The 21,918-nt window shown below is 48.2% G+C and overlaps 1 protein-coding gene across 2 annotated transcripts in view; it reads left to right on the top strand.

Annotated features, from left to right (window-relative positions):
- Positions 1 to 1,892: 1,892 nt before the first annotated feature.
- The window catches only part of Esrrb (estrogen-related receptor beta), a 155,788-nt gene continuing 135,762 nt past the window's right edge, over positions 1,893 to 21,918 (top strand). The window contains 1 exon segment of one of the 2 annotated variants that reach the window (NM_001008516.3): positions 1,893 to 2,288. In NM_001008516.3, coding sequence (NP_001008516.3) covers positions 2,071 to 2,288 — 218 coding nt within the window. In that variant the 5' untranslated portion in view covers positions 1,893 to 2,070. 2 annotated transcript variants of the gene reach the window in all.

Genomic DNA, 21,918 nt, shown 5'->3' on the forward strand with positions numbered 1-21,918 from the left:
TCCAGTGGGAGGTGAGTCTCTTGAGAGCAGAGACTGGTGGTCTCCCATGATGATGACCAGCATTCAAAAGAACTCTGTTAGTTACCACTGGGGTGCCCCTCCCCTGCACGGGGTAACTCAAATGGGCAATTCCAAGGCTGGGTGCAGTTAGAAGAGCTGAGACTGAGACTAGATCAATTCAGAAATCAGCCTGGGGCTAACAGTCAAAACCAGGATTTTACAGGGTCTCTCTAAGCAAATGCTTCCTGAAGGTACGTGGTCAACTACTTCATTGTGCACTTGGATCAGAGCAGGAACCGCTCTGAGGGTCAGGGGAGGACTGTGGCCACAGACAGAAAGATGCTTGCATGTACACACACACACACACACACACACACACACACACACACACAGAGCTTTCTGCCAGGAAGCAGTGAGGGGTCAGTGAGAAGCCAGACAGCCTGCTGGAGACCGTACAGAGAAAGATGATTAGGAAGGGAGAGTCTCAGTCTGCCTCAGAAGAGAGGGTTTCCCCAGGAAGACGCCTGGTGAAGAACGTGTGGCGAGTGCCTCTGAATCCGGAATCCAATCATCAGCAGGGTAACTTGCAAGTGTTGCTGCTAGGGAAGGAGAAGGCCCTGCAGAGGTGGAACTTGGGAGGGATGCACTTGGTGGCCACTAGCCACGCTGGCCTGGTACCCAGAAGCTCTGGGTTCTTGGACAGATCCATGCATACATGACAGACAGACACATCAGACTGATTCTCCTCAAGTCCCTGTCTCAATTCTCTACTTTCCCAGGGGCATTCTCATGAAATACACACTTCTGACATTCCAGAAGATGACTCTCAGTGTCTTAGGTACCACTTAGTTGAGCATTCATTCAAACACTCATTCATCCATTTATTTAGTCAACCAGGAAGTCCACAATCAGGAAGCCTTGCTATGCATCAGTTACCATGGTAACACTGGGGCACAAGGTGAGTAAGGCAAACATGGTGTTTACCTTTCATGAAGCATTCACTCCACTGTCTGGCTGCAACAGGATACTTAAGAAAGGACCTATAAGTCAAATAGACCTTTGGTTTTCATATGTTGGGTACCACATATCCTTGTGGTTCTGCTCACCTAGGGAGGATAGAATCGGATCTAACGGGAAGAGACAGTTTAACTTCTTCCTTTAAATATCGAGATCAAGAAGTTTTAAGGGTTTTCTTATGTGCCTTCTATACCAGCAAGGGCTGGTTTCACGACCCCCTTGAAAGGGGACTGCGTATGAACTGTGCCTGATTAAGTATGTATAACTCCAAGCCGAGGGCCCATAGCCCTGCCCGATCGAGCCATTTCCCCCATGATGCTACCATTTTCTGGAAACTTCATCCCCTTGTTCAACTCCTAGATATGGACACAGTTCCAGGGAGCCTATGTCAACTGTATAGAACCTGGAACAGGGAATGTTCTTTAAACACCCTTCAGTATCCCAAAAAGTGAGGCTCATTTCTGAGAAGGAACCTGTGCAGATCCTGACCGCCTAGCAAATCGTTCTGGAAAAGCAGGCGCCATGGACCTTTCTTTTATGAAGAATGCCACCTGCCTTTGCCAGGGCTCTGGGTTCAGCTTCTTCCTGGGCTCCTTACCTACACATTCTCCCTACCCTCCAGGGCCTTCTGCCTGGCCCCACAGTCCCTCCGGCCCTCAGACAGGGAGAGCTGCACACCCTCCCTGCCTCCTGATCTGGCACAGGGAATGGAAACTTTCGTGGAAAGCACTTGAGCTGACGAATGCTCCAAAGTCAGAATGTTGACTACGCAGGCCCTGGTGGGGGGTGGGGGTGGCGGAAGGGGACTCTCCTTCTCGGGGTCACGACCTCCTACAGGCTCCTCCCCCACCCCTTTCCACAGACCTGTGTGACCCAAGTGAGCTGCGCCACTCAAGAAGCCATTGTCTTCCACACTCCCACAGTACTTGCCAACCCTGGTCCTCCCCCTTTGTCCATCCCTTTCTCGTGCCCCATAGGAGACTAGGAAGCTTGCATGGGGCTCTGTGGAGTTGTAGGTCCAGAGGTTTTTGCTGTTTTGCTCGAGACCTGGTTATGGTTGTGGGATTTTTTTTTTCTGTCAGCTGCCTGTTATATCAATCACGGAGTCGGGATCTATTTATAGGTTGGGAGTACTGTGTCCTTAGTCACAAAGAGACACAGACAGGGGACTGTCAGCTGGTGTCGGAGGAGCCAGGCAACGAGTCATCAGCCACTGAAACACCTGAGGGTAACCTTTCCTCACAGCCCCGTTCTCCAGCCAGCCCAACCATGTAAGTAAGCTAACTTCTCCTCTCCCTCCTCCCCAGACTGCCCTGTGCCTTCTGCCCTCCTCCTTTCACACCCTCCTCTCTCCAGTGTGCTTGCTCTCTCTTTTTAATGGATAAAAATATCTCCCCATGCCTGCTTTTTCATCCTGGCTTCTGTGCACTAAAGCATCCGTCCCTGTGTGGCTGAGAGGTAAATGCTGCCTCTCTCAGACTGTCATGGGAAGGTCAGAGGGTCTCGGCGTGGCTGGATCCGATGGTTACACAAACTCATTCGGAATCTGTGGGTCCCCTCCGGTTTTTATTTGTTTTCATGGAGAGAAAGTAAGTCAATCAAAAGGGCAAAGGAAAGTTCGCACACGGCTCAGTGGGGTGGCTCCCAGCGTGAAAACTTTTATTTGCTGGCAGCTCCAGCATTTGGTGAGCGCGAGGAAGGTGACAAAGGAGGGGTGACTGGCTTCTCAGGGTGATGATGTAGGGGTGCTGACAGACTTGGGGGCACCCTGGGAGCTTTCAGGTTCAGCTAGAGTCATGACAGCTCCAATAACTATATTATTTACAGCGCCTCCAAGGAAAAGGCACACACACACACACACACACACACACACACACACACACACACACCCTTCCATGGAGTGATTCTCCTTTGCAAAGTGAAGGGAGACAAAAGCTGCCAACCTGATCCTTGTTTTGTTTTGTTTCTCTGCCTGGGGCTGGCTTCATCGCTGGGTGTATTTCTCAATTCTGGAAGGAGTTAGGGAGCTTGGCCTGGGAAGGGACGGTATTAGGAGGTAGGTAGTGAGCCAGTTGTGGAGGGCTCTGCACCCGTCGTTGAGGGGGAAGATGTTACCCATTTTGTCAAAGCTAGGCTCAGCACACACAAAGTGGGCAACTGCACATGAGGTGTCTGTGGAGCACGCTCTCCACCTCCCCCATCACTGTCCCGACTGAGTCTTAGCTGCCTTGACTGTCTCATGGATCCTTGGGGCTTTAGTTTCTAGATAACGGGTCATATTTTCCAGAATCCCTGCACTTGGGGGAGATTGGCTTTACAGCATTTCTAAAAGAGAAGGCCTTAAACTTAAAAAAAAAATCTATGTGTTGGTATTTAATGTATACTATGTACAACCTTTTAAATAGAATTCATTCTTTTTACAATGAGTTTCTATTTACTTATGCATTGGTTACCAGATGCTATATTGCTAAGGACTACTTCTAGATTTGTTTAGGAAAACAGTATCCGAACAAAGAAACAATCCTTTCTACAATTTAAAAGCATTAAACAAAGCAAGTCGGCCTGAATTGTTTTTGATTACAAGCAGAATAGGTTTGTCAGCAAAATAGTTGAGGGAAGTTAAGTAACATGGGGGTGCACACATATGCTTCCAGGGACCATTCCACCTCATTTTCATTTTAACTTTCCTTCCTCTTGGCTCCTTATTGCTACCTGCATTTTATGTTGGGTTATTAATATCTTTAATTTGCTTTTGTGGAGGGAGGGCTGGGATCAAGAAGGAAAAAGAAAGGAGAAGGTGAACCGAATGTGGTCACCGGTGGGAAAACCCAGAATAAAGAATAAAGGAGCTAGCCTGGTGTGGCGGCTCACACCTTTAATCCCAGCACTTGGGAGGCAGAGGCAGGCAGATCACCGTCAATTCGAGGCCAGCCTGGTCTACAGAGTGAGTTCTAGGACAGTCAGGGCTACCAGGATGCTATAAGTATACTGTCTCAGAAATAAGAAAAAAAGGAAGGAAGGAAGGAAGGGAGGAAGGAAGGAAGGAAGGAAGGCAGGTAAAAAGAATGACTGTCATTATTTAAAATCTAGTATCAAAATCATGTTCAAGAATCCATGGAAAGGGAAGCTAGGTATACTGTCCATGTAAGGTTATTGTTAGTTCCTATTTCAAGGTCTCTGTGTGACAAACCAATGCCACCAAGCTTTCCCCTCACTGTGCTGGAGCGGGATTTTGTGGGTTGTTGTTAATTAAGGCTCCTGTGACTTGAGTGATTGAGACATTGCGCACAGAAGTCTGAGCGGTCCACTGTGAAGCTGAACTTCCCCGGCCTTCTGAGCTCAGTGGCTTTTAAAACAAAGTCTGGAATTTGTTTTTAACCTTTCAGTTCAGGAGTAAATCCTTCCCTCCCCCCGGGCTCCCCCCCCCCACATGCACTCTGAGGCTGGACTGGTGAGGGCTCCTGACAAGCTAAGGTGGGGGAAGTCTTGTGTGCTTGTTAGCGTTCACGGTCCAGAGTGGAGAGCATTTGCTGAAACACTTAGAAACAAGCTAGTCTTTCCCTTGAGCTGCAGGTGGATTTGGATGGACTTGGGGGGAAAGCTGGGTATCATAACTAACCTTGGCATTGGTCCGAATGTTTAAGAAGTGCTTTGCCCCCCATTGACTTCCCTATGGGGGATGCAGTGGGGGAAACTTCAGGCCATTTGCATACAGCCCCTGATTACTTAGTTTCTGCTTCAATAACCATTAATTTTATGTGGTCCGAGCTCCCATCAGACTCATTTTCCCCCCTAACTGACTTCTTAAATGCAATTGGTCACGGAGCTGTCTGTGACTTCGTGTGGGCAGAATCTAACACCGTTCTTGGCACGGTCACTTGTCTCTGTGCATGTGAACACGCTGACTCCTATGTGTGCGCGCTGTGGTGACAGGAGCCCCCCCCCCCTCCCTGGAGCATGCAGGAATCCATTCTGACCTCTTCCCAAATTGGGGACAGTGGGGCCAACGAGCAGGTGCTGTGGAATGCTGCAGGCTCAGGTGCAGGACCATCAATCTCCAGGAAGAAGGGTTGACAGAAGCCAGAAAGCACTCCCCTGATTCAAACAATGTAGGCAGTTGAGGTCTCTCCAAATACCCCATGAATAAAAAACGGGCAGCTGGCAGGGACTTTAAACCGAAGACCACAGCGAAGCTTTCTTCCCGTGGCCGAGGAAGTTCTGCTGCATCTCTGTCCATCTTTCTTATCTCTAGTTTTACATTCCATTTTCTAGTCCCTCCTTTTCTTTTTCTTATCATCTTCCACCCCCACGCCCCACCCCCACCTCTCACCTTTCCTGAAAACACATTTCTATCTGGCACGGAAAATAAACTCAGATTGCGGGTAGTTATGTTAATCTAATTCAATCCTCCGAGGGTTAGGAGTGAGATTCTAATAGTAGAGCTGTTGAGGGCTTTTTTGTTAATGGCTTGGGGATTACATTGAGTTAAAGGCTCATTTCCTAATCAAACAGAGAGGGAGAGAGTGATTCCGAATATTTATGAGTCTCCCAGTGAGAGTTTAAACCTTCAACTCCAAAAGCCGGGGTTTCTGCGGGAGGAAAGAGTTAAAACCCCTCAGGGCTGCTGGGGAAAAAAAAAATTAAACCAGTTAAGTCGTCAGCATTTCCAGGCAGCTGTAGAACTTCTGGGCTCTTCAAAGTGAAAGGTGGGATGAACTGGGGTGGGGAGGAAAGGACAGGAAACTGGAACCAGAGCCTGCTAAACAGCTCCAAAAGAACCTTACAGCAGACTGGGCTGCTGGGTCCTCCAGCGGCTTGGAGGGGCTGAACAATGCTGGCTCCTCCAATTCATCTTTCTCCAGTCTGGAGGTGAGAAGAAGGGACAGGACGGGAGCTCAGTTTGCCTGCATCTAGACAGTTCCTCTCATTACCTAGGCAGTGCAGAGGACCAGTGGCTGTCCCTGTCCCTGGAACAGGAGCCACCATGCCAGCCAGTGCCAGGGATCTCCACTAGGTCTGCTTGCTTGAGTTCTTCCCCTAGACCCTCTGAACCTCTCTGGCTTACTGTACCAGGTGCAGGCAGGTAGAGAACTCCCTGATCTCCAGCCAGAGAAAATCAGGAACGACTGGGCCAAGGTCAAGTCATAACAAGGTCAACTTGAGGTCACTTGTCCAAGCCCATGCAATCCTCCTGGCCTCGTTCTCCTGGCTCTCTGGAGTGCGGTAAAGGAAGGAGATGGTAGAGCCATGTGACCGCTGAATAAACCCTGGGTCCCTGCCAAGAGGTGTGGTGGCCCCTGAGTTGTGTATTTGCTCTCACAGTCAAGTGGTGCTCTTCATGTGCCCTCAGCAACCTTCCCTCAAGTCTTCCTCTTCTTGGGGCTTTCACTCTCCGTGACCCCCACCCCCCACTCTGTGGCATTCACTTCCAGTGGAATGGTTAACCAAATCATTAGACCTGAAACGTCTATGCTGCGTTCCCACGTTGGCCTGGTCCACTGCTGATGCGAGATGCCCTAGGTACCCTCTGATGACTCAGACAGCTGCAACTCCAATACCACCAATACCATTTCTCATGTAACACTAGAGCTGCTGGACCCTTAGGGTCATTCATCACCCTTTGCTCGGGGTAGAATCTGTGTCAATTGCCCAGGGAAGATGAATTGTTTAAGCCCTGGATCTAACCAGTGCATACACCTGGTTTGGTTTGGTTTGGTTTGGTTTGGTTTGGTTTGGTTTGGTTTGGTTTGGTTTGGTTTGGCTTTGCTCAGTCCAGAGTGCTGGCTTCTGCACATCTTGGGGTATAACCTATGAAGCAGGTTGCACACCTCCCCAAGGGGCTGCTATCCCTGATGCATTGTTAAATGGAATCCTGGGCCAGCAGCACTGTCAGCTAACAGTCGATAGTCAGCAGCTGTCCCTCCAGTGAATACCCCCATCCCAGGAGCAGAGCTCAGGGTGTCCTAGGGAGGCCTTGGACCTCAAAAGAATTTGGAATTTTAAGTCACCATGACAAAGCAGGGAGGGCATGACCAGGGGCAGCCTTGCTCAGTCAGGGATAGGTCTGACTCCAGAAATTGATTTTTCTCCAGCCTCTGGGAACTGGTTCTCATTCCCATGAGAAGTTTGGTTCTTGTGTCTCAAGTCCTCCTGCCCTGTTCCTCACATTCTCAGAGGCCAGTTTCTATTGTTACATGCAGAAAAGCTGACAAGTCAAGGTAAAGCCAGCACTCCTGTGATCACAGGGCTACAGGTGACTGATCTCCATTTCTCTTGCTAGAACTGCCTTAACAGATCAATTCTAGCCTAAGTGGGTACCACTCTAGTTTCAGCAAGGGTTATCCTATTGTATGATACTCCAGTCCCCAGAGCCCTGTGTGTGCCAGGGCTGTGTGTACCTCACTCCTGCTGCAGTGCCTGGTATACAATAAGTGTTCAATGAATGCACTCAAATGAATTTCTAAATCTCTTCTCTTAAGGGGACTGTCCAATGGCCTAATAATAAGAGAGTGAATTGAAGCTGTATCATCTATATCAGTGCTTCTCAGCTTTCTTAACTACTATAATAAAGTTTCTCGTGTTGTGGGCACCTCCCCCAAAACCATAAGATTATTTTTGCTACAACTTGATAACTGTAATTTTGCTACTGTTATGAATTGTAATGTAAATTTTGTAGAGACCGATGTTTGGCAAAGTCATGACCCACACACAGGTTGAGAACCACTGAATATGCAGTACAACAGCAGCCCATGACCCACGGACCATGGTTCTGGCTCCAGTCCCTCCCTCTCTGACCCTCCCACTTCAGAGAGAGAAAGAGAAGGGAGAGAGAAAGAGAGAGAGAGAGAGAGAGAGAGAGAGAGAGAGAGAGAGAGAGAGAGAGAAGAGAGAGCTTAGTCAATCCCAGGAATTGTATATATTTTTCACTGAAGAAGCTTTGTCTGACTTGATGTCGGATTTAATTGCTGAACAGGTGCCTCTCTTTTTCCAATTTCTCCCCCACCACCACTTCCTCTGACTGTTCAGACTCTGTCAGGCCCCCTCTTTGGTCCCAGGGGTACACATAAGAGGGAGCCTTTCTCTCTGAAGCCTTGCAGAGTGTCTGCTTCCATTAACACAGACAAGGCCTTTGAAAGGTGGTGAGCCATGAACATAGGTCCAGGTACTGGATTCCTCCCAGAATGGCATCTCTATTGGGAAGATGCAGTGCAGAACCTCGGGCCACTGAGGGTTAAATGATAGCAATGAAAAGTCTGGACATCCCTTGGGGAGCGGTGGCTGACTGAGACAATTGATTAGCTTGTCGTAGTGATCTTTCTAGCAATATTCAGGAGCAAAATTCTTGCTGATTAGGCACTGTGTGTGGATGTGTGAGTATTTTAGAGCTTCCGATGATAAAGAGGCAGGATCAGACAGCAGAAAGAACCGGCATGGGTGTATTGGTTCTGTGCTAGTCTCAGGCAGGGCCCTACTGTCCCTTGTATATGTCAGGTCAGGTATCAACAGCATGCTTTTGTGTGTGTACAATTCAGTTGGGAGAGACAGGAGGAAGGTGTGCAGGACATTTTTTTTATACCTTCTCTTTGTGACTTCCTGGGAAATTATAGTTACTTTAAAATTCAAAGGACACCAAAGGGCTGAAATGATGTGGAGAATGTGGGGGGGGGGGTGTTAGCATAGCGACAGCATTTATAGTTCAGAACTACAGAAACAGAGATAGGCAGATCCCTGGTGTTTGTGGGTAAGCTAGCCTACCCTAACAGTGAGTCCCAGCCAATAAGACACTATCTCAGGAAACAAGGTGAATGACATTCTTGATAAGCATGAACACACCACACACACACACACACACACACACACACACAGGCACACACACACTCACGTGCACACATGCATGCTTACAGCATGTTGAACACTGAACGTCAGTTAGAGAGTGGGCCTCCAGGTTGAGGGAGTTCTCTTCCATTTGCAGACCCTGATAGTCTAAGGATAGCCTGCTGCCATGAGAGGAGATAGAGGTCAAAGGGTCAGTCCATGGGAACACGGGTGCTCAGCCTGTCCAGAGTGTGGTCAAAACAGGAGGTCTAGCAGGAGGTCTCTTAGCCTATAGCTTTAAGTGGTTTCATGTTGAGAGACAAGGGTTCTGGTGAGCCTATGCCTGCTTGTAGCATATCCAGTCACATTTGGTCCGCTAGCCCTCTCATCCAATGTTGTGAACTCAGATGTGGTCTTGCCTGAGTTTTGTGAGTTTGCTGTAATTTTCCTTGACTTGTCTCCCTCTTCAGTCTCATAGTCCGCTATCATGAAGCATGCTAGAGAAATGCTAGAGAAACTGGCCAGGACCACCTGTCCAAACACATAGATCCAAAAGTCTTAGTCCTCAGTTTGCAGAAGCTACAATTCTGTGGCTTTGTGGGCCTCACCCCTCCACCCCTCCCACTCAGTGCCTGGGACAGATTGTCTTGATTGATGGGTTAATGGGTGTTCCCATCCTTAGGCAGGTGGGTCTGGGCTGTGTAAGGAAAATGTCTAAGAAAGCCAGTGATCCAGGAGGTAGGGCTCCTCTGTCGTTTCTACCAGAAGTTCCTGCCCCGACTCGATGATGCTTTGTGCACGGAAGTATGAGCAAGGGCCATACTCATCTCCCTCCGGTTGTGACGATGGACAAAAGAGCTTCCATCCTATCTTACCCCCGAGTCTCAACATCTACCAAGGTGGTAAGAGCACCTCCTTAGTGGAGTCCTGAGGACCACAGGAGCCGTGAAGGTCCCCTGGGCAGTGCTCACTGGATAAGTGCTCAGACTCATTGTGGTGGAGGAGATGACATGGTGGCTTCGGAAGCTTCCAAGATTCCTACATTCCTTCCAGAATCATCCTGGTCACTTCACAAAGATCAGGGATGGTGTTGCTGCTGAGATAGTTTCAAGACACACCTGGTCCTGCACTGTGCATGGCTGTGTGCACTGTGGGATGCAAGTGGCAGTGTGCCCTTAAGCTGGCTGCATGTGCACAGACACTTACAATAACTTTTCTTATTTTTTGAAATTGTAATATACTTACGTCATTTCCTCTTTCCCTTCCCTCCCTCCAACCCTTCCCAAGTATCCCCATTTGCTCTCTTCCAAATTCATGTCCTCTTTTTCTTGATATATATATTCATTCCACTACACACACACACACACACACACACACACACACACACACACACACACACACATAATTTTTGGATGACTCTTAACTATGGAAATACGTTTGGGTGCTTGGGGGTCATGGACTGAAAGCTGCCTATATTATTAAAGCAAAGCTACAGGTACTTCTGTGAGGACATTTCCAGAGACCATGGGGACTTTGGCCTAATCCATTGATAGAATTAAAATCTGAATAGACTCTTGGGAGGCTGGGCCATTAGAGATGCACCTTTAAAGATTTCTGTGACTTCCTGGCCTATCCCTAGGCAGATGTCCCCATCCCTGCTTCCTGGTTACCATGTGGGGAGCAGCTCTGTACCCCAGACTCTTCTGCTGTGATATTCTGCCTCTTCATGGCTCAGAAACAGCAGAGCCAGCCAACCATGGACTAAAACCTCCACACCCATGAGCCAAAGCAAACCCTTCCTTCCCCAAGTCATGTTGCTGGGGATTTTGTCCCAGTGACTAAAGGTCTACTTTATTACCTATCCAGGGCTTGCCTACTCCAGGGCTTTGCCTATGGAAGACTGCAAAGCTGCTCTTCCATAGGCCAGCATATGGGGCTGCTTGTATGTAGAAGATGATTTGCACTAAGTTGCCTTGTGTGTCTGTGAATCTAAGTCCCCACAGTGCAGTTCCTGTGTAAGGCCAATTCTTCTCCGCTGTAAAGAGTAACTAAGAGGGGATTGCTTGCTTCCCACATGTTTGATGGGACGTCTTCTGGGAGTACTCAATAAGGAAAGAAAAATGGGAACAGGGAAGGGCAATTTCTAGTGCCTGGGGGTGTGAGGGTGTGCGATTTGTGTATCCCACAGAACAGCGGAACTACTATCATGTTCTTAAGGGAAAATTCCAAAGCCAGACTTGTGACCAGCCTGCGTGTTTGCGCGCACGTGTGCATGTTCGGAGTATTGTGGTCAGCCATCCATGACTCTTCTTCCCCATCTCAGTCTGCGAGCAATCTAGAAGGAACGTGTAATTACTATTTACTCTGGGGCACTCAACTGAGAACACCCTCACGTAATGACTCTCGCTAATTCCATGTTCCGCCGCCCATCTGCTGTGGCTCCTTGGGAAGCAGGGAGTGAGCATCACTCTTAGCCCAGAGGAAGGGATCCGGAGATGGAAACTAGGCCCTGTGAGATGCTGCTTTTGGGCCACAGATAGACAGAGATGGCACCTTTCTTGGCAGACTCTTAACACAGACCTCTGTTGTTAGGCCAGCTCTGACTAATGGGTCAGCCCTGACTAGTCAGTCACATTGACCAGAGAATCATAGTTAAAAACAAAAATCTTAGAGTCAGGCAGATACCACTTATATAAAGTTATAAAATGTGCAAAAGATATAGTTCATCACACAGGGATGAGAGGAAAGAGGAGCGTGGGGGTGAGAAATGCCACCCACAGGAGGGTGGGGGCACCATTTGGGGGCACTCTCTATACTCACTTGTCCGTGGTATCCAACAACTTTGGCTTTCCCAGTCACCTCTTTTGCTTGACGAGAGAAATAGAGAAAGAGAGAGAGAGAGAGAGAGAGAGAGAGAGAGAGAGAGAGAGAGAGAGAACAAGTGAATGCATTATAATTAAACCCATGGAATCTGTTTGCTAAAAATATCAGAAATATTACCTTGAAATGTGACACTCTAGTGCTGTAGCTGGACACTGTTGTGGAGGCGACCAGGCTGTGTACGGAAACAAACCGGTTTTTTAGATCAGTGCATTGAGCAATCCCTTACGTTAGCTTCCAGAAGCTACTGCCTGGTGGCTTTCTCCAAGCCACTTGTCTCCCTTTGCCTCTGTGTCTCTGTCTGCAGAAAGAATGAGGGATGGACAATCCCCAAGGACTTCTCAGCATCTTGCTGAGTGTCTCTGTCTCCCTGGGCAGGAAGCCTCATTTCACAGCTATCTCTAGGGTCAAGGATTCTGTTGCAGGAATAGAGGGTCTCTTTCCCAGCAGCACCTGGGTGTGACAGACACGCAACAGGCTTTGTATGTACTGATGAAGCCATTGTGGTAGCACAGGTGTGGAATTCTAACCCTCAAGAGGCTGAGGAATAAGTGATACCAGCTCCCCACCCCAGCTTCACCTGGAGGAACCACAAGTGTTACAGGCCTGGCTACTTGAGCTCAGTGCCTCTTGTTTCTTCCCTCTAGACTGCCGTTGGTCAGGGATCAAGGGTGTTGCTTTCATGGTTTGAACAGAAGCATCTTTCAGTAATAATATGTAAATTGAGCTGGGTGGGAAAAGCCCATACTTGGGTTGGCAAGATGACTCAAGGGCTAAAGGATGTTGCCATGCAAGCCTAGAAATGGAGTTCAGTCCCCACGTAAAAAGGTAGAAAGAGATCCAACTCTATCTACAAGTGGTCCTCTGACTTGCACAGGTGTGCCATGACACATGTGCCCACCCCCAATGGTGCACAAACAATCACATACACAATAGTAGTAGTAGTAAATAATAATAATAATAATAATAATAACAACAACAACAATCAAATGAGTAAGTGGATCTGCCCCAAACCCTGTTTAGGAAGGTTCATTCCTCCTGGAATGGCTGGTCCACAGGGCTGTTCTCATCTCTTTCTGTGCCCCCTCTGTTTTACTTATTAACTTAAAAGTATTACATTTGGAGACACGCTAACTAAAGAGTCCTCAGAGCACAGAGTGTGTGCTCCTCATCCATTTGCTCTGTCCCTGTGTTCCCCTTTGTAAAGATTGTCTCTCACTTTTTACTAAATGGCCTTGATTTTTATCATTAATCGCCGAGTGATAATTCCTTTTTCTGTGTCTAACTTATTTCTAAAATATTTTCCCCTGGGTCCTGCAGTCTACTTCTAATGGTCTCTGTACTCCCCTCTCCCCTGTCTATGCATTTCAGAAGTCGCTTCAAGAGATTCCTACAGACAGTGGACCCTTGATCTCCGGCCTTCCCTCTTCCTCCACCATATTTCCCAGAAGGGTGATCCTTGCAGTTTGATTTCCACGGTTCAGGTGGTCCTGGGTCTCTGTCATTTCCATACAGGGCCCAGGGAAATGCTTTGCACTCCAGTCCCTAAAACTTCATCTTTTCTTGAACAACCTGTAGGTAGGGGGTGAACCATATCATAAATTTAAAACTTGAAAATGTCTATTTTCCTTTTACTTCATATTGTGATGCCTTCAGCTTCCCACCCTCATTCTCTCAGCTGCACTGCTACTTGAGACCTAACCATGACATCTCCTGAAGATGTTTCTCTGCTGTTCATGGTTTAGTGTCCCCTGCTGTCTTGGCATCCAGTACATGCCTTTCTTCAATGCCTCTTCTGAGTGTGGGAGAGGGACAGACATTTCTAAGGAGCTCCTACGTGATAGAGACTTTCCTTAGTTTGTCCTATTCATCTTTGTAGGTGTCATGATCACTCCTGACTTACAGAAGGGGAAACTGAGGCACTGAGGTTAAGGATCTTGCATAAGGCCAATCAAATAGTTACACCATTGAATGTTACCTTGCACAGGTTCCTGTAAGATTCAGTATAAGAAACAGTCAGTAGAAAATGTGTGTGTGTGTGGGGGGGGGTATGTAGTATGTAGAGTGTTGTAGTGTATGTGTGGTGCATATATATGTGTATTATATTGTGTATGGTTTGTGTGTTGTGCTGTGTGTGTGTTATGGTATGTGGATGTGGTGTTGTATCTGTGTGTGTGATTTGTTGCGTTGTGGTATATGTGTGCATATGATCTGTGTTGTGTTTGTGTGGTATGGTGCATGTATGTGGTATTGTATCTGTGTTTATGGTTTGTGTATTTTAGTGTATGTGTTGTGTGTGTGGTATGTTTGTGTGTGTGTGTGTGTGTGTGTGTGTGTGCGCACGTGCGCGCGCATGCGCTTTGTATGTTGTGTGCATGTGGTGTGTTTGTGTATGGTATGTGGTACGTTGTGCATGTGCATGTGTGTATGTTCAGATCAGCTCATTTTCTTGTTACTTGACCAAATACTAACAAGAAGCAACTCAAGGGAAGAAAGGTTTATTTCAGTTTACCGTTTGAAAGTATCCAGTCATCGTGATGGAAAAGGACCTTCAACAGGAACATGGGGCAGCAGGTCACAGGTCACAGGTCATGCATGGGTCACAGGTCAGAGGTCATGGGTCATGTTACATTCCCAGTCAGAGGCAGTGGAAGATGAATGCTGGTACTTACCTTACTTTGTTGCTTTTGTTCCCTGTTTATTTAAATGGGATCCAAGCTCACAGGGTTGTGTTGTCCATGTTTAGGGAGATTCTTCAGTTAAACACCTCTAGAAGCACCTCACAGACAGGACCATCAGTGTCTCTAACCCCAGTCACGTAGACAATGAAGATTAAAGCATGAAGTTGCTCTGAGGACTGTTGAGGCCTCATCCACACTAGAAAAGCTCTCTATCACAGTTACATTCACAGCCTTTTTATTTTATTTCTTAAAACATGTATTATATTTACCCACTGATTTTGTGTTGATACATGCATGTGTACATGTGGAGGCCAGTAGGCAATTTATACTAGTGAATTGTCTCTCCGAGTTGCAGGGATCAAATATAAGCAGTTCAGCTTGGCAGCAAGCCCCTCTACCTACAGAGCCATCTTGCCAGCCCACTTACATTTTATTTTGAGATAAGATCTTACTAAGTAGCTGGGGCTATCCTTGGACTTTTGGTCCTTCTACCTCAGTCTACCATTTTGTACTACTGACACAGACACAGAACTTGGCCTAACAATTTCATATTTTCATTGATTTTATTTGAGATGTGTCCTTTATATCCTTTCAGAGTCCCACCAGAGTCAGCCTGAAATTTGTTACTTATTCTAGAATCTTTCTAAGTTACATTACATCACAGTGTGACCATTAAGAAAGTTCCCTTCCTCCCCCTTATCTCCTGTTCTCCCTCTCACAGCCTCCCTTTTCCCACATATCATTCATTATGTGTGTTTGTATATACACGTATGTGTGCACATATATGTGTGCATGTGTGTACACATATTTATTCTTTTTTATCTTTTTTTAAGATTTATTTATTTATTATATATAAGTACACTGTAGCTGTCTTCAGACACACCAGAAGAGGGCATCGGATCTCTTTACAGATGGTTGTGAGCCACCATGTGGTTGCTGGGAATTGAACTCATGACCTCTGGAAGGGCAGTCGGGTGCTCTTAACCGCTGAGCCATCTCTCCAGCCCACATATTTATTCTTGAGAAAGTTTCTTCCTTGACTATAGATCTCCAAATAGGCTAGACTGGGTTGGCCAGCAAACCTGCCCCTCTCTGTCTCCCCAGTGTAAGATTGCAGGTGCACACCTCCACACCCAGCTTTTTTACATGGGTTCTAGTGATCAAACGCAAGTCTTTGTTTTACATGCACTTTACTGCCAGGGCCATCTCTCCACCATAGCAAATAATTTTCAATGTGTATATGGAGCAGCAGGAAGGCATACTGGGAAAATGTGGACCTACTCTGTGAGCTTCACAGAGAGACTTAGCAAGCACCATCGTCACACTGCACATGCCCAGTGTCTCCTGTGATGTCCACTCCTTCCTTCTCTATAGAATTCCCATGTGAGACTTTATACCCTCCTTCAGTCATCTGCAAGCAACACTCTCCCCTTTATGTTTCCTGTTTGTTTTTTGCACCACACCCTTCATGTTTGATCTTTCCAGAAACTTGAACCTGGTGGGCCATCACCTTCCCTACATGAAGATCAGCACAGCTCCCTATGAGACCTTCCTCTCTTGGGGGCTATCTCCCTTCCTTCTCTAGGTACCATCTCTTTTCCCTCTATGTGGGCTGGAGGGGGGAGGGATGGAGGAAAAGGAGGGAAGGAGGGGGGGAGAGGGAGGGAGAGTCTCTTGCCAAGGCCACAGCATTTGTAGCTGAACTCCTTGCCCACTCTCCTGTGACCCTGGTCTCCTTTTTATCCACCTACCTTGGCTCTCAAGATGCTAATCACATTCCCAAGGCGAGTCAGACTATCTTCCCACCTTGGATGGAGTCCAACATGTGCTCACCATTTGGGACAAAGTGTTTATCCTCTGTGTCTGTGACCTTCCACAGACGAGAGTCCACTGGGTTAATGCTGTTCTGTCCTCCTCTTCTCTTGAACTGCAGAGAGAAGCCTTCCTCCTGGACTATGGGGCAGGGGTGGGGCTGAGGGAGGGTAGCTTGCTGCAGGGTTTGTACAGACACAGAGGTGATCCACGGTATTTGGCACCTCCCCTTTCTCCCTGAGCTAAAGTGTCCTGTTGGAAACCTTAGGGAGACCAATAGGGAGATGGAACCACTGGACCATTCAGTGGACTTTCCATGGCAGCTGCTTTCCCTGCTTCTATGGTGTTTTTAATCATTCCCAGTTCTGGTCTCATTTTTTTTTTTTTTTTTTTTTTTTTTTTTTGTAGAGAGGTTGCTAAAATGCGCCAGCGGGGGTATGGACCATGATGACACTACTTATGTTGCCTCTGAAACCTCCCAATGCCAAGCTGCAGAGCAATCAGCTATGGGAGTAAGCTCTATTAGGAGGGGCGGGCCAGAAATAAAAGGTGGAGTCAGCCACCAAGCAAACTCGCAGGTTTAGCTGTGCACCTCTCTGTGGAACTTCCTACCTTGAGGTGGAGAGATTAGCTAGTTCTACCCCCAAACCAATCTGCAATCAGATGACAGTCGTCCTAGTTGATGGAAGAACCCACAAGACTCATCTGGATCAACTGGGCACTTCTGATCAAGGACAATTGTCAGAGGTGGCCGTTTTAGATGGAAATAAAACACTGTGGGGCAGAAGAAATGAATGGAGCCAAGTGGAACCTAGAGCTCCAACGGGGTGTCTACACTGGGACAGAGGACCCACCAAGCATGGCCTCTTTCCTTTCACTTTCACTTGGACCCCTCTAGAATCTGAATTTCTGCCGCTCTCCTGTTGGCCCAATATACAGCTATCATCAATTCCTGTGTAAAAGGGAACCACTCACTTCTTTGTGTTTCCACTTCATGAAAAGCTGGACCATCTATGGCCACAAGCCTGGCCGTTGAGTTAGAAGATGAATTGAGAGGGCTGGAGAGATGGCTCAGTGGTTAAGAGCACTGACTGCTCCTCCAGAGGTCCTGAGTTCAGTTCCCAGCAGCCACATGATGGCTCACAACCATCTGTAATCGGATCTGATGCCCTCTTCTGGGGTGTCTGAAGACAGCTACAGTGTACTTACGCATAATAAATACATAAATCTTAAAAAAAAAAAGAGGATGAATTGGGCAAGGGTGTGAGGAGAAAGGTCAGTTTCCTTCATCTACCTGGAGTCAGTCTGACCGTCTCAGATGGCAAGGTGGAGAACGTGTATAGAGAGAGAGCAAGCACAGAGGTAGAGGACCTCAAAATGCAAAGAACTATGCTGAGTGGAGTACCGGTGTCTGATTGACATCTTCTCCATGCAGTCCCTTAAAATGGGTGTCGTCTCCCATGTACTACCAAGGAAAGAGAGGTCCTCCAATCTGCCCAATGGAGAGGACACTGGCCCTAGGAAATATCAAACAATTTCAAACTCAAAACAGTTCCCTCTGTTGCTATGCTTTCATTACTGAACTGTGTGGTGGTGGCTACTCTGCTCTTGGGTTACTGAGGAGTGGGGAAGGGGGCAGGTCCATGATGACATGCTGGCCCAGTGACTCAAAGTGGTCCAGTATATCTCACCTCCTGCCCTGCCCCAAACCAAACCTCTCTATTGCATTAAAATGCCTCATCTTACCCTTCTCTGAATGGGATGAAAAGCCCAAGGGCGAAGTACATCCGGTTCCTGTACCCAGTACTCCACATGTACCCATGGACCTGTCACAAGAGCTCAAATCCACCCCCTGGTAGGGGTGCATGTGTTCACTCTGTGTGCCCAGCCAAATGTCTGCCTGGTGCCCCTTGTCTACCTACTCAGTTCTACTCACAAGTGTCTCTGATGCCTGCCTTGTGCTCCCACTGCCAACACTAACAAGGAAATTCAAGACACTGTGAGTCCATGCTGATGGAGTCCACGGTCTACTGGAACCTGGTGGCCACTGCCAGCATAATGGATGGGAAACATCCAGACTTGGGCAGATCTGGGTCTTCTCTCTGGCTTATTAGTTTTATGGTCACAGGAGAGCTCACCCTATCCGTGCCCTGTTTCTGGGGCATTGGCTTCCTCATCTGCTCATGAGGTCATAAAAGCCAGTCCTGTGGGAGTTTAAGGATCAAAGGAGATGAAGCCGTAGCTCCAAATTGGCTCAGGGCTCCACTCTTCCTGTGGCTTCATGGCTCAAGCTCATGGGTTGTGAAAGCTCTGAACACCCATGTGGAAGACAGATAAACACAGCCTCTACTTCCTAGGTCTCCACCAGGCTTTCTGTCTCCCAAAGAATGATCTGGAACCTTATCAAGAGACGTCTATGCTCACACAAGTCAAGCGGGGGTGAGGGGTGGAAAGAACTCAGAAAGCAAGCCTTGGTGGACTAAGCGGATACGGACAGGGACATCTTCCCATTTTGCCTGCGGGAAAATTGAGGCCAGGGTCAGAACAGCCTCAGTCTAGTAGTGTTCCAGTCTAGCTGTCTCTGTGGAATGGTGTATAGCTGTCATGGTCCCAGCAGTCGTGGGCAGTAATGATGACAACGAGAAAGAGGGAGAAGGCATCCCTTGCTCTGAGCACACACTGCAAAGCAAGCTCTGTTTCTGGTTCTATTCCTGACCCTGCCCGTGTTCCACAACTCAAGAAAGAGGGTGCTGGAATTGCCCCCTCCTACGTGTGACAGATGAGAAAGACAAGGCCCAGTAGAGTTTTGTGCCCCAGCCTAAGATTGCAGTGGCTCCTGAATTGCAGCCCTGGAATCTGAGACAAGGCTGTACTCAAATCCTACGCTTGTGGCCATTTTCTGGCGTGGTGAATCGAAACCCTGGCAACGTAGAGTCAGAACACGGGAGCTGCAGAGGAGAGCCTCTTAGCAGGCAAAGAACGTCTTCCCATTTTGTAAGTGGGAAAATTGAGGCCAGAGTCAGAACAGCCTTTGTCTAGTAGTGTTCCAGTCAAGAAAAGAATCTGAGGAACTTTGTTTCTTCCTGGTGTAAGCTGCAGGGTGCTGGGTGCCGTGGATGCATTTCAGCCATTGCTCCATGGAGGCAGGTGTGGGTATGCCAAGGTGTGTTTTAGTCTACTTTAGTGCAGGGAGGTAGGTAGAGGGGAGAAAGGAGGCAACTAGATAAAGGTGTCTCAGGAGTCCGCCCTCGCTGAACAACCTGCCTTCAATCCCCAGAACCCCTGTAAAGGAGCGGGGAGAGAACCGAATCCACAGAGCTGTCCTCTGACCCCTATACATGTGCCATAGCACAAGAGCCCCACTCCAAACACACATAACACACACACACACACACACACACACACACACACACACACACACACAGAGTAATAATAAATAAAACTTACAGAGCAAAGAAAGGGTATAGATAACTATCGAATGACGTCAATCTCGGGTTTAAGCGCCCTTTCTTTGCCCTTTCAGCTCATGTCCTTGTCACCGGGCAAGCAAGATACCTCTGTGATACCTGTTTCCCATCTCATCCCTCCTCAGGGAGCTGGCAGGCTCTGTGGATCTCACCACTGATGCTGGTGAGCCCAATTGGAACTAGGAGTGTGGAAGACACATCCCAGCCCGAGCTGACCTATGCAAACACGGGCAGAATTACAGCCACCCATAAACAAATTAGCATCCTTTAAAAGGTGAAAAGCACCATAAAATGTCTGGGTTTTGTTTACAGCTTCCAGGGGCTGGGGCCAGGAGCTGGATTAAATCACGGAGGTGTCTGCAAGGAGCAGCAGACTCTCCCCTCTTCCTCTTAGCTTCCCCCAGCACCCCGTAGGCACACAGGACCAGGCACCACCGCTCGCACAGACACACTCATCCACATTCGGCCCTCCTGCAATGGCTGCTCAGTCCGTCCTGGTCCTGCCTCTGTTCCTGCCAGCCTGGGTCCCAGCAGGTGTTCCCTAATTAGCAATCTCTTCATTTCCAATCAAAGCACAAAGCGGCCCCAAAAGCCCGTCTTTATGAGGGATCCGAGCAGCGGCTAGGGATGCGAGGGGGGGGGGTGGATAATTGTCTCCGCCAGTGGCGGCAGTAAGCGGGCTGGCTAATTCATTATTGTAATAACTTTGCTTGTCCTTGGGGAGGTGTGAATGGGGGAGGAAAGTGGGAGCAGGGGGAAGGGATGAGAGGGGCTGAAGGTGGGGTGGATGGAGGGAAGGCTGGGGCAAAGGCTGGGAGATGGTACCACATGAATGGTACCCCCTCCTATCCTCCTGGATGACCTCCCAACCTCTGGCCTGTGTGCAGGGTGAGTCCTCTGGTTCAGCTGTACAGGATGTGTTCCATACTCTGGGGGCGAGTGCCAACCACTGCCCTCCACAGTAGCCACATTGCAGAAGCAAGAAGTTCTGCCTTTGCACTCTTGGGACTATCTTGTACTGAGGGACACTCAGCGTGTACTTGGAGCTGGCTTCTCAGACTGTGAATGGCTGTGGAAGAAGTCTTAGGGTTGAGACTTAGAGCTTTGGGTGATGGTTTTCCAAGGACTCAGGTCCCACAAACTAGACCCCATAGCCTCTTGCTTTTCGACCCCAGTGACAGAGTTAGCGTGGCTACCTGCACAGCTGTTGGCTGGCTAACAGAATTTGGCTAACAACTCTAACATCCCTCCTACTCAAATCAGGAATTTCCAAAGTAGTGTTGAGTGCCCTTAAAAGGGCGACATGGTAGGAGTGGACCAAGCTGCCCTTTGATCTGTCCTATTATATTTGAATGGAGTGTTTGTCTCTCAGAGAGCAAGGCCTATATGAGAGGCGGGGGTGGAGGGGGAGGGTGGGGTGTTGTAGCTCTCTGACTGGGGAAAAACAAGTAACTAACCCCATGCAGGGAAGACAACTGTGGGCTGAGTGGTCAAGTGGCCTTTGAGGGCTTTGGGAGGCAAGGGTGAGGGACCAGTTGGTGCTTCTGACTGGAGTTGGAAGCTTCCAAGTTCTGAAGACCTGGGGTCAAAACTTGACTCTTTTATGATCACCACTCTGTGCCTCAGTTTCCTGACCTGTCACACATGCTCAGTAAGAGTAGCCGCCTCTATGAGATCACACCTGTGACACGCATGGCACAGGCTAGTTCACAGTGAGGCTTCTACTATGCTAGCCCCTTCGTTTAATGATGCGAGTGCAGTTCAGTGGTAGAGCACTCGCTTAGCATGAATGGGGGGCTGGGCACAGGCTCAGCACCGAGAAAAGGAGAAGATGCAGGAAGGGAGATATGGAGTAGAGAGGTGAGGGAGCATCAGAGCCTCTCCTCCTTTACCTGCCCCCTCTTCCTCCTCCTCCTCCCCCTCTTCTTCCTCTTCTTCCTCCTCCTCCTCCTCCTTCTTCTTCTTTCTCTCTCTCTCTCTCTCTCTCTCTCTCTCTCTCTCTCTCGTGCTCTCTCTCATGTGGTGTGTGTGTGTGTGTGTGTGTGTGTGTGTGTGTGTGTGTGTGTGTATACATGTACAGAAAGGCCTTCCTCAATTACTGCCCATCTTATGATTTGAGACAGGCCCCCTCAGTGACGCTGGAGCTCTCTGATTGGTTAGATTGGCTGGCCAAGAATTTTCTATCTCTTTTTTGCAAGTGCACACACACACACACACACACACACACACACACACACTCACATAAA

The sequence above is a fragment of the Rattus norvegicus genome, chromosome 6 (assembly GCF_021556685.1).
Source record: "Rattus norvegicus strain SHRSP/BbbUtx chromosome 6, alternate assembly SHRSP_T2T, whole genome shotgun sequence".
Lineage (NCBI taxonomy): Eukaryota > Metazoa > Chordata > Mammalia > Rodentia > Muridae > Rattus > Rattus norvegicus.